The sequence below is a fragment of the Corythoichthys intestinalis genome, chromosome 20, assembly GCF_030265065.1.
Source record: "Corythoichthys intestinalis isolate RoL2023-P3 chromosome 20, ASM3026506v1, whole genome shotgun sequence".
NCBI lineage: Eukaryota > Metazoa > Chordata > Actinopteri > Syngnathiformes > Syngnathidae > Corythoichthys > Corythoichthys intestinalis.
In genome coordinates this window covers 12,268,207-12,286,367 of record NC_080414.1, presented here as the reverse complement: position 1 = coordinate 12,286,367, position 18,161 = coordinate 12,268,207, and the positions used below count along the sequence as shown (strand labels likewise).

The 18,161-nt window shown below is 37.2% G+C and overlaps 1 protein-coding gene across 1 annotated transcript in view; it reads left to right on the top strand.

Annotated features, from left to right (window-relative positions):
* Positions 1-18,161, top strand: part of drosha (drosha ribonuclease III) — a 502,261-nt gene that overhangs the window by 471,395 nt on the left and 12,705 nt on the right. Inside the window, exons 34-35 of the mRNA XM_057823946.1 lie at positions 3,717-3,809; positions 9,081-9,127. Coding sequence (XP_057679929.1) covers positions 3,717-3,809; positions 9,081-9,127 — 140 coding nt within the window. The remainder of the gene's footprint in view (positions 1-3,716; positions 3,810-9,080; positions 9,128-18,161) is intronic.

Genomic DNA, 18,161 nt, shown 5'->3' with positions numbered 1-18,161 from the left:
AGCTTAAAAATTAATTAATCGTAATTGCAATTAATCGCAATTCAAACCATCTATAAAATATGCCATATTTTTCTGTAAATTATATATATTTTCTGTAAAATAAATTGTCGGAATGGAAAGATAAGACACAAGATGGATATATACATTCAACATGTAGTGGGCATTTCACTCTACTGTCATTTAAATCTGTCTATGCTGTCCTCACTCCGAAGCGTCTACTTTTTCCAGAGCTAGACAGCTAGTGAACGACGCCTTAATAATCAGACTTCTTCCTTTTTCATCTGATTTATTAATAAAATGGCCTCAAACCATTGTCCTCTTTAGACCGTCCTAAAACTACAAAAAAAAAAGTACACAAGCATTGCATTAGCAACAACGTTAGCTTAGCACGCTATACAGGTTCACTAAACATAAACAAAAAGCGTCTCATACAAAAAATATAACATTTCGCTTACTAACATAATATGTACATTCTTTACAACAACCATACTTACGGACAAATCTTGTCCAAGGATCATATAAGCACAACATTACAACGTAGGCGTCAGCCCGAGACGTCGTGCAGCCATATTGAACTGGCAAGAAAACAATAAACCATGTCGCAAAGCGACCACAAGAGTTCACTGTTAGACAGCACAAAAAGCCTTGCTGTAAAACTTACCAAAAGGCAAAATACTGTCTGAGCGGGACATGTGCGTTAATTGCGTCAAATATTTTAACGTGATTAATTAAAAAAATTAATTACTGTGCGTTAACGCGATAATTTTGACAGCCCTAAATAATAGTAATAATAATAATAATAATAATAATACCTGTAATAATGTAACGAATCGGGTTCTAATGTGGAGGATGTGTTTTGCGTGGTGTACCTGAACGCACCATGTGGCTGACGTATCAGTGAGATAGGTGCATTAGAGTTTTTACTTTCACTTTTCATGTTCTGTTGTTGGCGTCAGATTCAGCGGACAGTAGGCGTGTTGTGTTGCACAAGTTCTGAAATAAATGATGTTACAACAATAATTTTCACCTTATAAAGACTGGCAAACGGAGGTCGGAGGAGGACCGTTGAGATCGTAGACATTCTATGGCTGTATTGTCTCACCAGTTCATAGACTCACACACGGCGCTCATATATATATATATATTTTTTTTATCATTTCCATCTTCATTTCAACGTAAGCGTCACCTTTTTCCTTTTGTTGTTTTCTCCCACAAGAAAATCCGCATTGCATCCATCTTGTGGGAAAACAAACTGCGGTGCTGTCATAAATCATCGTATTTCGAGCATGTGTAGGATGTAGAACCACATTGCAAGTCAAATTTTACGTCGGATGTCGAAAAGATGGTGTGTCGAAGCGATCGTATGTCGAGGTACCACAGTAATCTCTTGATTCGTTCATTATTTGTTCCTCAAAATAGATTGGACGTCCATCGCCGTCATTGGAACTGAAACATGAGCATTCAGCATTCAACATCGCTGTCAGTGGCAGTGGCAATGTGAAATAACATTTTATTATCCATTATTTACAGTATTTTTAAAAATTGTATATGTATTGTAATGTTTTTGTGAATGTTTTTGTAGAAAATGTGAACAGTAAATATTTTTCTTTAATTTCTTTTTTAATATTTTTTTTAATTATTTTTTTTTCTCAATGTTTATCTTCATTTTCTATTTTTTTTTTTTTTTTATTTGATAAAAGAGGAAACGCAATATAGATTCTCTGATTTCTGTTGTCCTCAGTGGAAGCAAACGAATTATCTTTGTAAACATGATATTTGAGAATAACAATATTTTAATATGATAAGACGATTAATTGACTATCAAAATAATGGTTTGTTGCAGCCTTAGGGTTCTAATGAGTCTTTGAAATCCAGGTTGGTGGCGCGGCCGTCGCGCCGTCTTCTTCGCCGTCTTGTTTGCTGCGCGCGAAAACGATGGGTGAATAATTGACGAGGTGTCATAAGTGACCACGTTGCATTAAAAATGGATCGTGCGCGCTCGTGAAATAAGTCAATTGTGTGTGAATAATTCAGGCGGGCGCGCGCGACGCGTGTTTATGCAAATGTTAACATTTCAAACATCACCCGAGTTTTGTTCACGCGTCGGTCCCTGCAGAAGAAAAGAAGCTGACGCCTAGTCTTTTTTCTTCTTTTGAGAACATCATCTCTTTTTTTTTTTTCCTTTTTGTATATCCTCACACTTGCCCCAAACGGTCTTTTTTGGGTGACGGCTGCTTTTATCAAATGGCTGCGCTGCACTTGAGATTGAAAGAATTCAATTGTATTTGTTGCCATGGCGACTAGTGAGGAGGATTTACCGTGATTTGCTTTTGCAAGGGTTAGGGTAGGGCTGTCAAATCGACAACGAATCAGTTATCAAATGGAACGACAACTACTTTAATCGTCGCGGAATTGTTAAGCGACTAAAAATTCTCTATTTTTGAAGCTCTCAATTGCAAATATTCTCTTGTTTATTGACCTGTTTTATGGATTTACATTAATCTAGCAAAAAAGAGGAAAACAGCAAATATTTTCATGTGTTTTTTGATATTAAAAAGGGGAAGGAGTAAACTATTTATATTTGTCTTTTTGATTTTTCATTCAGTCGTTTTACATTTTTAATTAAGAAAAAAAAAGTTTTTAATTTATTTGTAATTTATTTGTAATTGGCTTGTTAAAATATTAAAAAGGTGATAAAAAGTATCTTTTATTGTTTAGATTTTGTAAAATGCTTTATTTATAAATTTATTCACTTTAAACAAAAAAAAGAAAAAGTAAAATTTCTGTCGTCCTTATCAAAAGTGATATTTTAATTAAATATTTCAAAAACATGAAGTCAATGCAGTTATATATATATAAAAAAAAATAATAGAAGAACAGAAAAAAAACCCTTAATGTATTTTATAAATTTGATAAAAATGTTGTTTTGATTAACAAAATGGGGGGAAAACAGTAAATATTCTTTTATTTTATTTCATTAATTTTGACCTGACTTGTTAAAATAGCCAAAGGGGAAAATGTTCTAATTTAATATTTAAAAAAAAAAATTTTATTTATACATTTATTCACTTTAAACGTTTTTTAAAAAGAGGGGAAAAAACAGTAACGTTTCTCCTATTTTGGTCTTCCTCATCAGAAATTTTATTTTATTATTTTTGTTATTATTATTATTTTATTATTATTATTTTATTTTATTGAACTCAATGCACAACTAATTTTTTTTTTTTTAATCAATAAAAACAACAAATAAAAGCTGTATTTATTATAACTTTTATTAGATATAATTGTACATTTTTCTATTGGGGGGAAAAGTTTAAGATAGAATTAATATAATACTATAATTATAATACTAATTAATGCTATAATAATAATAATAGTTAATCCCAAAATTTATATAATACTATAATTTTAGTCAAATTCTGCTTTCTATTACTTTTGCGGGGCGACACAAACTAACCCTGTCTGGACCCCGGAGCCAGAGTTTGACACCATGACCAATGTGAAATGAGACCTTCAACAAGTTTGAGAATTCCAACCAAAGTTACATTCAAATTAAGAACACTTTGCGATGAAATTCAATACATTATGTTTCACTTGAAAATGTTTTTTTCCCCTCTGCGTTCTTTCTTTTGTGAGGACGACGCTTATTATGTGTGGGCCTTTTTCGTGCTTTCTATTTCCCTTTCTCACCGTTTGGGCTTTTTTTTTTTTTTCAGGACGCTGCAGACAGTCGGACCTTCGCATGCGCGTACTTACACTGTCGCCGTCTACTTCAAGGGCGAACGCATCGGCTGTGGCAAAGGCCCCAGGTGAGGACTGCGATAGACATCCAATCCAGTTCAAGTGGACTGGATGTCTACTCGTGAGAAACTCATTTCAATTTACAGCACTCTAACAAAATAAACTCCTAGATAGGTTACGGAAAAACTCTCACCTCAGAAACTTTCAATTTGTTTCTGTCTGAAAGTTGTGTTCATGCATTTATAAGCATTGACGTCATAAAATTTCAGTCTGTTTTTAAGTGTCTTTCATTATCATTACATTGCACTCATTAACGGTGATAGACGTCCAATTCAGTTCAAGTGGATTGGACGCCTACTAATGACAAACTCACAAAATCACACAGATGAAAAAACAGTGTCAGCTTTAACTTAAACCACCCAAACATTTATAGGGTAAATCCTGTTGGGGTTTTTTTTTCTCATGGAACTTGCAGATGCATGTGTTGACTTGCAGCAATCATTTTTTTTTTTCAAAAAGAAATGTCAAAATTCTGAATTCGTCTCAAAATCATGAAATTTTAGGTGTACCAAATGTGATACATTAGGCAATATAGCGTTAATGGAAGAACAAATTCAAAAGTTTATCAGGCTGTATTGCAGGAAAACCTGAGGCTGTCTGTCAGTCAGTTGAAGCTTAAAAGAAGATGGATGCTGCAACAAGACAATGATCCAAAACACAGAAATAAATCAACTTCAGAAGGAGTTAGGAAGAACAAAATACACTTTATGGAGTGTCAAAATCAAAGTCCAGACTTGACCCCCCATTTAGATGCTCTGGCATGACCTAAAGACAACGATTCGTGCCAGACATCCCAGGAATCTGACTGAAATACAGCAGTTTTGTATAAAAGAATGGGCGAAGATTAGTCCTGATTGATGTGCCAGACTGATCTGCAGCTACAGGAAGCGTCTGGTTGAAGTTATTGCTGCCAAAGGGGGGCACAAAATATTAAATGTGATGGTTCACGTACTTATTTTTTCCCCCTTCTGTCATTGTTTACATACTATCCTCATTAAAATATGACAACCTATGAATGTTTGGGTGGTTTTAGTTAAAGCAGACACTTTTTTGTTCTTCTGTGTGATTTTGACAAAGCTCAGATCACATTTGATGGTTTTATGCAGAAATGTGAGAAATTCCTAAAAGTTCAGATACTTTTTCATACCACTGTATACATTGAGCTGCCAATAACTGTGGAGACGTGAAATCCAGTCCAAATATACTAGTGCCAACCTAATTTAAATTCAATAATTTAATATAAATAAATAAATAAAAAGTATGAAAAAAGCCACAAGCAGTTCTGCAGGCCAGTGAGTCGGAATCTATCATAGTCAACGGCATTGAAAGAGTTAACAATTCAGTACAAGACGGCGTCCCCCCTCAGGACCGAGCCGAGTCGTCTTCCTAATGGGCCGCAGAGTAACGGCGGCGCTTCATCGACGGCGTTTATTACCGCAATTAAGCTCTTGTCGGGCCTCTCTATCGGGAGAGGCATTATGCACAATGAAAATGAATCGATCCATTATTGATTTGACGTAAATTGTTTTATGGAGAAATGGGAGCGGCGGGCAGATGGCGAGAGCAGGCGGCGCTTCTTCAGGTGAAGAAATGGAGAAATTTAGTGCTAGAAATTGAAAGTTTGGATTTAGAATTTGGGTTGTGGGCTGTGGTTAAACTGGGATTTGACAGGTGGGGGAGCCCTAAAATTATGTATTGCAACACAGTAGGGAAAATGATGTACATAATTGGCTTTATACGCAAAAGAGAATTACCTAACACTTAGGCCATGTTTACACATAGCAGGGTATCTTGCAAAAAGAACCTTTTCGATCGATCGGGTCCGATCACGTCATTTTCAAAGTATCGGAATCGGCAAAAAAAATATCGGACATGCCTTTTTTTAATATACTGTATATATTTTTTTTAATTAAATTGTTTTCTAATTGTATTTAACGTTACAGACAAAATGTCTTACACTCATCCAGAGTCTTTAGTTTTGGCTTAAAGTAGGGCTATCAAATTTATCGTGTTAACGGCGGTAATTAAATTTTTTTTTTTAACTCATCACGTTAAAATATTTAACGCATGTGCTGCACGACCTACTCACGCATTGTCGCGTTCAATCTATAATGGCGCCGTTTTACCTATATATAGAGCTAAAAGGTAGCGTAAAATGAGTAGAGTGAATTTTGGCAGTCTTTTATTAACTGGCAAAAGCCTTACAGTCCCTCTCTCAATAATTAGAAGTATCGTGGGAAGCAATGTGGGGAAGCAAGGTAGTAGTTGATCTTTTTCTTAACACCCTATGTTATTTCCCAACGCAGAGAAGATATATCAATTGGTGCCACTACGCACAGTCATGGTTGCACATCCCATCATGCATTTGGGCAGAACAGTAAATGGCTACAGTATCATTTACTGAAAGCGCAACAAATCCACTAGATGGCAATATTTAGTCACAATATACAAAGTCACATTTATCCTTTAAGAATTACAAGTCTTTCTATCCGTGGATCCCTCTCACAGAAAGAATGTTAATAATGTAAATGCCATCTTGAGGAATTATTTTCATAATAAACAAATACAGTACTTATGTACTGTATGTTGAATGTATATATTCGTCCGAGTTTTATTCATTTTTTTTTGTTAATGCATTGCCAAAATGTATATGACCGGCAAAAATTATCGGCAATGATTGGAATTGAATCGGGAGCAAAAAAAAAACAAGCAATCGGATCGGGAAATATCGGGATCGGCAGATACTCTAACTAAAACGATCGGGATCGGATCGGGAGCAAAAAAACATGATCGGAACAACCCTAGTTCTCATTTCTATGGCGTTATCATTTCTATCTTCGGTTTCTACAGCCCATAATCCACACGCACATTTTGGGCATTAAAAACGAGTGTTTTAAAAAACTCCGTCCAAAGTGAAGATTTGCAAGTTCTGTGTTTGATGCGTCGTCATGTGTATATTAATACCAGGAGATTTGCGTTGTTTTTTTTTTTTTTTTACAGTCGAAACATCACTGCCTGGGACAAAAAATGTTTCAAAGACCCTTGTTTACATTCAGGGACTGGGCTTACGCTCACGGATTTGGAATCTTACAACGTCACATATACATTGCAAATGTATTAAAGATATATGCAATGGACCCACTGCGCGTGATAGCAACCCGTGCTAACGATGCTAAATGGTGCCCGAATGTAAGACAAGGAAGGTTTATTACTTAATTGGGCTCTTGCTAACTCGCTAACTGCAGTTGTGTCACAGCAAACCAAACAGGAAACAGAATTATTTGCCACAATTTAAGACAGTTAAATATACATTCATGCTATCAACTAAGGAAAAGGGCTGAGCCTTTATTACATAAAATTTGCACACACAAAAAAGAAAACGCACTTAAACAGTTGAATATGGTTGATATTTTTCTTACAAACGAGGTGGTGTGGACGTTGATTTTATTTGTTAACGGATGGGGCAAAAATACCCGTTTTTTTTTGTTTTTTTTTAATAAAAAATAAATAAATAACGGAACAGTGTTTTTTTTTTAAATTACAAATGAAAGAATCAATCTTTTTTTATTTAAAAAAGGTGTTTAAAATACGGAAGAGAAACTCATTGACTGCCATTGATGGCGATAGACGTCCAGTCTATCTGAAATGGGAGGTTTGACAGCGAAGGAACCAATTAGGGCTGCAGCTATCGATTATTTAATTAGTCAATTAATCTATCAACGAGTGACTTCGAATAATCGAGCAGAATAAAATAGAATAGCCCTTTATTTTCCTTATACAATCATTTATTTCAATTATACAGTGGATTGCATGTGTAAAAGTATAAAATCTAGGTAAATATAAAATGTATATGATATAGTCCTTTGTTCAGGCAGTGCAAAAAAGTGCAAGAGTAATAAGATTAAGATAAGATTGGGAACATATAATGCGTTGCAGGAGATGTAAAAACAAAGACTTGCTAAGATTGCACTTTCAAAGGAACATTAAATGCGAATACAAAATAAAATTCTCGAGTGTTTCTTCAAACTATGCAGAATTGCACTTTCATCTGAAAAAAAATGAAAATAACTGAATTTGGCCTCAAACAGTATAAAAAAAAAAAAAGTAAATAAACGAGGATCTAAGTACAACAAAAGAACAATTGGCTAACTTGCATAGCAAAGATCCGCTAGCATAAATGCTATAAAATGCTAACTTTTTTTTACAATGCTCTCAACAAATTGTTCAAACACATATTCCCACAAAAAAACTGCCAAATATACCTGTAAACTAAATTACGAATTCATGAAAAGCATTAGCTCAAACAAAAACTTGTTAGTCTTAACAGGGAGCAGCTGGATGTTAAATGTAGTGTATCCACCCGAATCAGTAAAACTAAATGCAAACACTTACAAAACTGTTAGAACGCCACTATAATTAAACGAATACTCCAAGTAACAAAATTTGATTCGAAGCTTTTATCTAATAGAATTACTCGAGTTAATCGATTAATCGTTGCTGCACTAGAACCAATGTTTATTGACTGCTATTGATTATTTTGAAAAATGTAATCAAATTTTAAAAAGAAAAAAATAAAGAAATATGAACTGAACATTTACTGTATTTTAATTACGTTTAATTTTTTTTTTTTTTTCTTCCAATATTCAGTCATGAAAAATACATAACAGAAACTCATTGACTGCCATTAACTGTGCTAGACGTTTAATCCATTTGAAGTGGAAGGGATGGTGTTCTTTCGCTGCCACCCTCCCACTTGTCATGGACGGGGCGTCTACTCGTGATAAACTCATTTCAATTTTCAGCAGAAAGATAATTGGATGTCTATCACCGTCGAAATTTGAATAAATAGATAATCTAAAAAGAAAAACTAAGATCAGTTTCAGAGTCCGTATCCGAAAATGAGTTAAAAACCCGATTAATAAGTTCTAAAAATACAAGTCCATTAACTCGAAACTCGATTATTTGTCGATGAATCGTGGCTAATTTAAATCCGGGGTCATGTTCTCCCAAAAGATGGAATTCAAGTCAGAGTTTGGCTTTCCGATTAGACTAAATCCATCAAACGGTCTTGCCAAATCCCCGACGCGAGCTAATCTGCAGATAACTTTGTCTCGGCATTTGCGTGTGTGTTTCCGTATTTCCTCTCTTAAGCCTCGCCGCCGCTACCTGCCATTGTTCCCAACAAACACCTTGCACCTCGGATAAGACACTGTTTCTATTTCGTTAAAGCAAAATATGCTAAAGACCTTACTGTGCTCTTGTCTTTTTTTCCCCTGTAGCATCCAGCAGGCGGAGATGGGAGCTGCTATGGACGCGCTTGACAAATGTGAGTTGTATACACTCGAGCTTGTCAAAAGAATCCAAAAATATCCAAGAATTGATACTAGGGGTGTGACACTATATCAAAATGGTTATGTATCGCGATATTTTATATCCCAAAAGGTTATCTATATACTCCTGCCAAGAATCGATGCGTCGTTTTAAAAAGCAGGTTGATACCAAAATCTTCCCATAGAATAGTGTCTGTGATAGCTCATTGGCTGCCATTGACAGCATTAGACGTCCAATCCATTTTGACTAAGAGGGTCAATGATAGATTGGACTTCTCGTGCCGTCAGTGGCACTGAAACAGAGCATTCACAGCCAGTCTTCCTGGTTTTATGGCCATTTATAGGTGACTCCAGGGGCGGAACATAGGGGGGTGCTTCTAAGGGGTCCAGTTTGCAGGCGTAAAGTGGGCTTGGTTAGGCGAGGGGAGGGTCAAACAGAAAGGTAAAATGATGCGCAGAGCTGTTTTATCGTGTTTTAAGTAGAGATGTCCCGGGTCCGATCACGTCATTTTCAAAGTATCGGAATCAGCAAAAAAATATCGGACATGCCTTTTTTTTTAATATGTATTTTTTTTTTTTAATTAAATTACTTTCTAATTGTATTTAACGTTACAGACATAATATGTTACACTCATCCAGAGTCTTTAGTTTAGGCTTAAGGTAGGGTTATCAAGTTTATCCCAATAACGGTGGTAATTATTATTATTATTTTTTTTTTAATTTCACATTAAAATATTTAATACAATTAATGCATGCGCTGCACGACCCACTCACGCATCGTCGCGCTTAATCTGTAACGGCGCCGTTTTACTTATATAGAGAGCTAAAAGGCAGCGTAAAATGAGTAGAGTGAATTTTGACAGCCTTTGGAGCCTTTTTTTAATTGGCTAAAGCCTTACAATCTGTCTCCCTACGATTAGAAATATCGTGGGAAGCAATGTGGGGAAGCAAGGTACTAATTGATCTTTTTCTTAACACCCTATGTTATTTCCCAACGCAGAGAAGATATATCAATTGGTAGCACTACGCACAGTCATGGTTCCACTTCCCATCATGCATTTGGGCATGGCTACATTTACTGAAAGCTCAACAAATACACTAGATGGCAATATTTAGTCACAATGTACAAAGTCAATTTGTCCTTTAAGAATTACAAGTCTTTCTATTCATGGATCCCTCTCACAGAAAGAATGTTAATAATATAAATGCCATCTTGAGGATTTATTGTCATAATAAACAAATACAGTACTTATGTACTGTATGTTGAATGTATATATTCGTCCGAGTTTTATTCATTTTTTTTCTTAATGTATTGCCAAAATGTATATGATCGGGAAAAATTATCGGAAATGATTGGAATTGAATCGGGAGCAAAAAGAAACAATCGGATCAGGAAATATCGGGATCGGCAGATACTCAAACTAAAACGATCGGGATCGGATTGGGAGCAAAAAAACATGATCGGAACAACCCTAGTTTTAAGTGTTAAAATATCTCCACCAACTGCTTGACCGGGAGGGACCAGCGAAAAATTTTCCACTTGCACCCCGCCCCCCCCCCCCCACCATAAAAGTTTGTTGTGAGTTGTCAAAAGTATCGAAAAGTATCAACAAAGTATTACTGAAATGTTGTATCCGATACAACAAGTGACAAACTCATTTCAATTCATAGCACAAGGATGATTGGACGCCACATAACTAGATGTCTTTCATTCTAAATTGGAAAAAAAAAAGGCATTAAAATATGTAGATTTTTTTATTTATTTATGTACTGTCGTATGAACGCCACACCAGAGCTCTGATTTGTGAGATTTCCAGCCGTGCTGTGTCACCTCCGAACCTCTCCGTGTTGTTGTTGGTGTCGGAGGGCGGCGCACGCTTTGTATGTTGGCGTTTGAAGGAGAGCCCCGGAGGATCCTCGGGGCTCAGAATTCTTCTTTTGGTCCTCTTCACACTGCTTCTTCGCCTCCTCTTTTTTTTCATCTTGTCATCAAAGTCCACTCCAAGAAGAGAAACCTGTCCTTCACCGCACAGTCAAGTAGTTAGAATGTGTTATGTTTGCCACTTAAGGAATACAATGAGGAGTCGTTAAATGATTTGGACCACAATACAATATTTAACGATATGGCACTGTACTGTTGTCAAAATACTAACTTTTTCAACACCATGCATACTAATACATTGAATATTTATAGCGCTACACATAAGGAAAACAATATTGATACTAAAAAAAAACAAAAACAAATTATGATACTAATCTTTTGTTGTCATTGACAGCGATAGACGTCCCAGTCAAAATGGGTCGGACATTTATCACCATCAATGTCAGCCAACGAGTTAACTTTAACAAACAAATTAGTAATCGTAAAGGACTGTAAAAAAAGGTCTTCAAGGCACCGCACGCGTCAACATCGCTTAACTTGTTAAACCAAATGGTCACATTTATATATTATATATACTGTATATACCTGTATATATATACAGTATATATATATGTATATGTATATACAGTATATATATATACTGTATATATATTTTTTCCATCTATTAGCACATGCGTGACCAGTAACATTGCTTTTTTTTTTTTAGTGCTGTCAAATTTATCGCGTTAACGGGCAGTAATTAATTTTTTTGAATTATTCACGTTAAAATATTTGACGCATTTAATGCCTGCGCGGAATGACCCGCTCATGCTTTGCCTCAAATAGATTACAATGACGCCGTTTTTTTGCACATTGAGAGCTAAATGCGAGTGGACATTGGACCACGCCGTTTATTGGCATAAGCTTCGGCAACTCCTTCACAACAAACATAAGTATTGTTGCGAGCGATGTGGAATGTGAGCCTTTTTGGGCTTCAAAAAGATCCTGTTCACCGCGAAGAATGTGCAAAACAAGCCCGACAACTGTGGGACCATTGGACGGACGATGAAGTAAGCGCCCTGTTTAATATTATGTCTAATACAGGGGTCATTGCACACGTTTTAATAAGTAGGTGGCTTGCATTTTGTGGGTGAAATTGCTCCCTGTCCACCGAAAAGACGGGAGTGGCCGCCTCCCTTGTGGACACCATGCTCGCCGGCCGATGAGCGCCTGTGCACGGGCAGCCACGGGCTCTCGTCTGCAGTTCTTGATTGTGTAGAGACATCCACTCCTCTCGGCCCTCTTCGTATGCCCGCCGAGAGAGCACTATCCTCGGATTGGGCTCGGGCAGCCTCTCGCTCCGACGTCAGCTGGTTTGTCCACCGATAATACGCCATTTTCAGCGATAATTCGCCAGCCGCGTCCCCGGCGAAGAGCAACCCTGCTAGGGCTACAGTAGGGGAGCAACGAGCCGAAACTTGCTCGCCGCCGGGAGCTGGCCAATCGGTGAAGGTTATTACCCACAACGCTGTGTGTGACATGAGTCGAGGTAGTTTTGTTTGATTTTTCATTTTCGAAAGGCGAGGAAGAGACTTAGAAGAGCTGCTCGGTTTGGGTTAGCATGTAGCATAGCTCTCACACTCTTTTGTTTACACTCACCGCTACCATTCAGGAGGTGGAAGAAGTCGTCAGTTTTGACCATTATGCGGTAATTTAGCCCTGTCGTACTGAATAAATGCATTTTAGCACAAGTTATTTGTCATGACCATACAAAGATGACATTTTACAGTATGATTTAGTCAGCAGCCTCATGTTTGTTGTCGTTCTCCTCCTCCAAATACGACTCAAACATATATGGCTTTATGCCACAGGCTTACTCTGGATCGACAATATCACTTGAATGATCCACACTTGAACCAGAATTGCTGAAAAACACTTCCTCCTCCATTGGGCTGAGTTCTGAAATTACTACTGCACTGACGTCATCACCCAGATGGAGGCTCCAGAGCGTGATAATGACAGGCGAGGCTAAACAGCAGATTAAAAGAGTCGTTTCAAAGACTCGCTGTGCCAAATTGTTGTATATATTCGAATCTTCTCAAAATATGATAATGCTTCCAATAATTATGCTATTTAAGATTTTTTTTATGGCGTCACAGGCACTTTAAGTACAGTAACTAAGTATTTTTACTTCGTTACATACCACCACTGCCGCAGTCAATAGCAGTGAATCATGATCATTCACTGCCAGCCCTCCCAATTCTAAAGGGTTGTGTCTATTGCCGTGAATGACAATGAAACATACTTATGTGCACTATTGGATTAAACATTCATTCACACTACTTGTTTAGTTTTCTGGACAATTGAACTTCCTGTATTGCAATTTGACTTCCTGTCATTCTTGCCGTATGTTAGAGTGCACACGGGAAGGTGATATTCCCACCCTGACTCGCGAAGTCCCGGACTTTTGAGGGCCCGTCGTCATTTGTCAGCACCGCGTTTCTAATTAAGGACACCAGTTCTGGTGTCATTGATCATCCGCCGTCACGCACCTCGTCTTACACGTCGGATCGACCCAAACATTCTCGCTGCACTCTGTGTGTCAGGATTCATTTCCATGTTTTATTTAAGCCGTCTGAGCCGGACTCAACTTTTCCGAAGGCTGACAGGATACGCGACTGCAGCCACGTCTGAGGTAAAAAGACGTGGATGAAGACGAGACGAGGCCGCGCCGAGTCCGACAGCTGCGGGCTCATTAAACGGGCCTTTCTGGCTTTTTCTGCAGCGTGCGTGTGTTCAGCCGGTCCACCGGTGGCGCCGCTGATCCGCATCGCGCACTTTGACGGTCCGCGTTTTGACGGGCCCTGCCCGCGCGCGTCAAGCCGGGATTAAATGTTAACCGGGCCGCGGACCGACAGTAACATGAGCGCCAACAAATGGAGGCGAAGGGTGAGGGAAGCAAAGTGTGACCGCCGGTGCGAAATCATTCACTGCCATTGACGGCGAGAGACTTACTGTACAGTGAACTTGGACAAACATTTTGGTGGTACAAAAATACGTTCCGACCAGAGGTTGCGCTAGACTTTTTCGTTGTCTGTCATTTTGACTGACAGGGTCATAAAAATCAGGTCATAATCTATTTTTACCCGTCACTTACATTTTTAAAATAATGATAATGACATTGTGGTGACCCTTTGTTTGGCATAATTCACCTTCCGTACTTGTGTGTCCATTTGGCCGAGCGCGTTATCGGAGACACTTAAGAGCCGCGCGCGTTCCGGCTTGAATATAGAGTTCACAGAGAGCAGAAGAGCTACAGCGGCTGGACACAGCAATTCGAGCTAAAAAGACTCTTAACATTGCATACCGCTTCAACATATTCAATAGTATTTAGTTTTCATTCATTTTAAATTAATATTCTGTCCGAACAAGCTTAACAGAGAATCCACACCGTGCCATCACACATCAAGCAGATGAATATGTAACTTTTTCTCCGCAGTGACAAAAACAGCTGACTGTGGCCCCAGTAGGTAAATGGGCTACATATGGAACATTGAAATTAACAGCTCACCTGCTGTGGCCTGAACGGAGTCTTACACCTTCCTCCTGGTGCGCATGGACTTGAATTGCGTGCCCGCTTGTGCAGTCCCTGTTTTTTCACCTCTTTTATCAACACCATCGTCGTTTTGGGGCTTTTTGAAGAAACTTCGGACACTCAGTTGCCTTGACATTTTTCAGAGTAAGGCCAACGACGTCATGCATCAAGAGAGACAATAGCTAATTAATATGCTCACTCGCCACCCTGTGGTCTGGGGTATGAATTGCAACCTGTCAAAATGACAGGCGGACTTCAGTTTTTTCCGTCACCGTTTCGGTATTCGGTTAACGCGACCCCTGGTTCCAACTTTAAATTGAACTTTAAATTGAACTGCTCGGTCAAATTGACAAAAAATTCGATGTCATTAAACGCGGACCAACAACAAAAACGTTTGTTACAGACTTCAACCATTTGAAGTTTTAACTGTTCTGTTAGGCCAAATTGACAAAAAAACAAATGGTCACATTCAACTGTGTTTAGTTGATTTTAACCATTCCAACTTGACAAAATTTTTAAACTATTGGATTCAGATATTTAAATAGGGTATTTTTTTAATGATTTCAACCGTTCGATGTAAACTGTTCAGCTAAGCCAAATTGACCCCCCCAAAAACTGTGCCATCTAAATTCAGAGCTATAAAAATGCTCTATGGCTGATTTCCTTTGTTTTTTGACACATTGTTCTTGGACACTACTACTGGCAAAAAAAAAAAATTGCGAACATTCACATTCACTATTGACTATTCACTATTTGCCTACATTGATATCCAAACCACAAAACTACTACTACTACTACTAGCAAAAAAAAAATCTCCATTTACTAACATTTACAGTGACATCCAAACCACAAAAACTACAACTACTACTACTGGCAAAAAAATATATATCTCCATTTGCCAACATTGATAATGATATCCAAACCACAAAAAAACTCAATTTGCCAACATTAACATTGATATCCAAACCACGAAAAAAACTATTATTCTTACTACTACTGGCAAAAAAATCCATTTGCTAACATTAACATTAATATCTTAACCACAAAAAACAACTACGGCTAATGTTACTATTACTACTGACAAAATAATATCTCCATTTGCCCCCCCAAAAAAACGATTACCACTAGAACAAACACTCGACATTTGCTAACATTGACATTGATATCCAAACCAAAAAAAAAAAAAAAACTACTACTGGCAAAAAAAATCTCCATTCATATCAAACCACAAAAAAATACTATTACGACTACTGGTTAAAAAAAAAAAAAAAAAATCTCCATTTGCTAACATTGACATTGATACTCAAAAAACTACTACTCTTACTACTACTGGCAAAAAAATGACTACTAATGCTGCTACTACTACTTCTTCTATTACTGGCAAAAAAAAAAAAAATCTCAAATTGCTAACATTGACATTGATATCCAAATCACACACAAAAAATTAATGGGGAAAAAAAAAAATCTCCATTTGCTAACATTGACTTTGATATTCGACCACAAAAAACTACTACTATTACTATTACTGGCAAAAAAAATCTCCATTTGCCAACATTCACACTGATATCAAAACTACTAAAAAATAGGCATATACACTAGTATTACTAGCAAAAAAAATCTCCTCTTGCTTACATTGACATTGCTATCCAAACCACAAAAAAACTACTACTATTACTACTGGCAAATAAGAAAAACTCAGTTTGCTAACATTTACATTGATATCCAACCACAATTCAATTCAATTCCTTTATTGTCATTGGAAGCCAAGCAAACAACGTCATCGGAAAGCTAAAAAGTACTACTACTCATGCTACTACTACTACTGGCAAAACAAAACCAAAAAAAAAAAAAAAAAAAAACACCATTTACTAACTTTGACAGTGAAATCCAAACCACAAAAAACACTACTAACTACTACTGGCAAAAAAAAAAAAAAAAAATTTGCAAACATTACCATTGATATCTTAACCACAAAAAAAAAAAAAAAAAAAAAAAAAAAAAAAAAACAGCTACGACTAATGTTACTACTACTACTGACAAAAAATATCTCCATTTGCCAACATTGACAATTATATCCAAACCTTAAAAAAAAACTGCTACCACTGGCAAAAAAAAAAAAATCTAAATTTGCTAACACTGACAGTGAAATCCAAACCACAAAAAAACACTTCTTACTACTACTGGCAAAAAAAAAAAAAAATCAATTTGCTAACATTAATATTGATATCTTAACCACAAAAAAACAACTATGACTAATGTTACTATTACTACTGGCAAAAAAATAGCTCCATTTGCCAACATTGACATTGATACCCAAACCACAAAAAATACTACTACTACAGGCACAACAAAAAATCTCCAATTGCTGAAGTTGATATGCAAACCAGGAAAAAAACTACCAAAAAAAAAAAAAAAAAAATCTTCATTTACTAATATTAACATTGATATCTAAACCACAAAAAACTACTACCACTACTAATACTACTACTGGCAAAAAATAAAATTAAAAAATCTCCATTTACTAAGTATTGAAATTGATATCCAAACCACAAAAACTACTACCACAACTATTACTCACTACTATTTCTCACTACTACTCCTGTCCAAAAAAATAAAGTCTCCATTGGTTCTATTCCCATTGAAATCGGACCCAACATAACAAATCTCCACTGGCATTGATTTGTAACTCTGACCCACAAAATATGTTCTCTGACCACTTGAAACCCAATTTGACGTCGTGAAGTCTCGCCAATCCACCTAAGGTTTACGAAAAGTGACAAGGTTGATGAAGACAGCGCAATTCTACGACAGGATATAGTCCAAACGTGGCGAGGCAGACGAGTAATTCTTACGGCAGGGGTAGGCGTGAGCGGCCTTTTGAGCTCCCCGTGCCCTTCGGGTATCGTGTTTTACGCACAGGATTCTTAAGAATCTCATTCACCGACAATGCGATGACTGTCGGAAAAGGGGCGGCGTATCTGTGTTCGCTGGAAGGCAAGCGCGTACCCCGTAAAGCTTATAATCTCCCGATAAAAGCGTCTGATGTAACTCGGAGCGTGAAGGATCGCTCTTTGTTTGCCCTTTGCCGCCTAAGAAAATCCCTTCATTGCCGTTTGGCGTACGTTTGGCGTGTTGACCGACTCGCCGCGGCGCCGACGGCGAAAGACGGAGCTCATCTTGTCTAAAGCCGGGCACGCGATGTAGGTCTTTTTCTAGCCCACACATTCCAATTGACTGGTTTCATGTTGATTCTTGTGTTGTGTATAGACTAGAGATTTTCTGTTAGGAATTAGATGGTAGCTTGCATGGTGAAAAACGGTTTTAGTAAGAATTTGGCCTGGATTTAGTGGGGTCAAATTGACAACTGATCGATTATAATATTAGTTGAAACCTATTTTGGTAGTAAGGCATTGTTGAACTCGGAATTGTCCAAATCCTCATTTATTTTAGCCTCATTTCGAAACCATTAACGGCGATAGACGTCCAATCCACGTCGATGTCACGTCAACATGAAAATGGAATTAATTTTTTGGAATAGAATAAAACATCTTTCAATTTTTTTCCATCGTTTTAA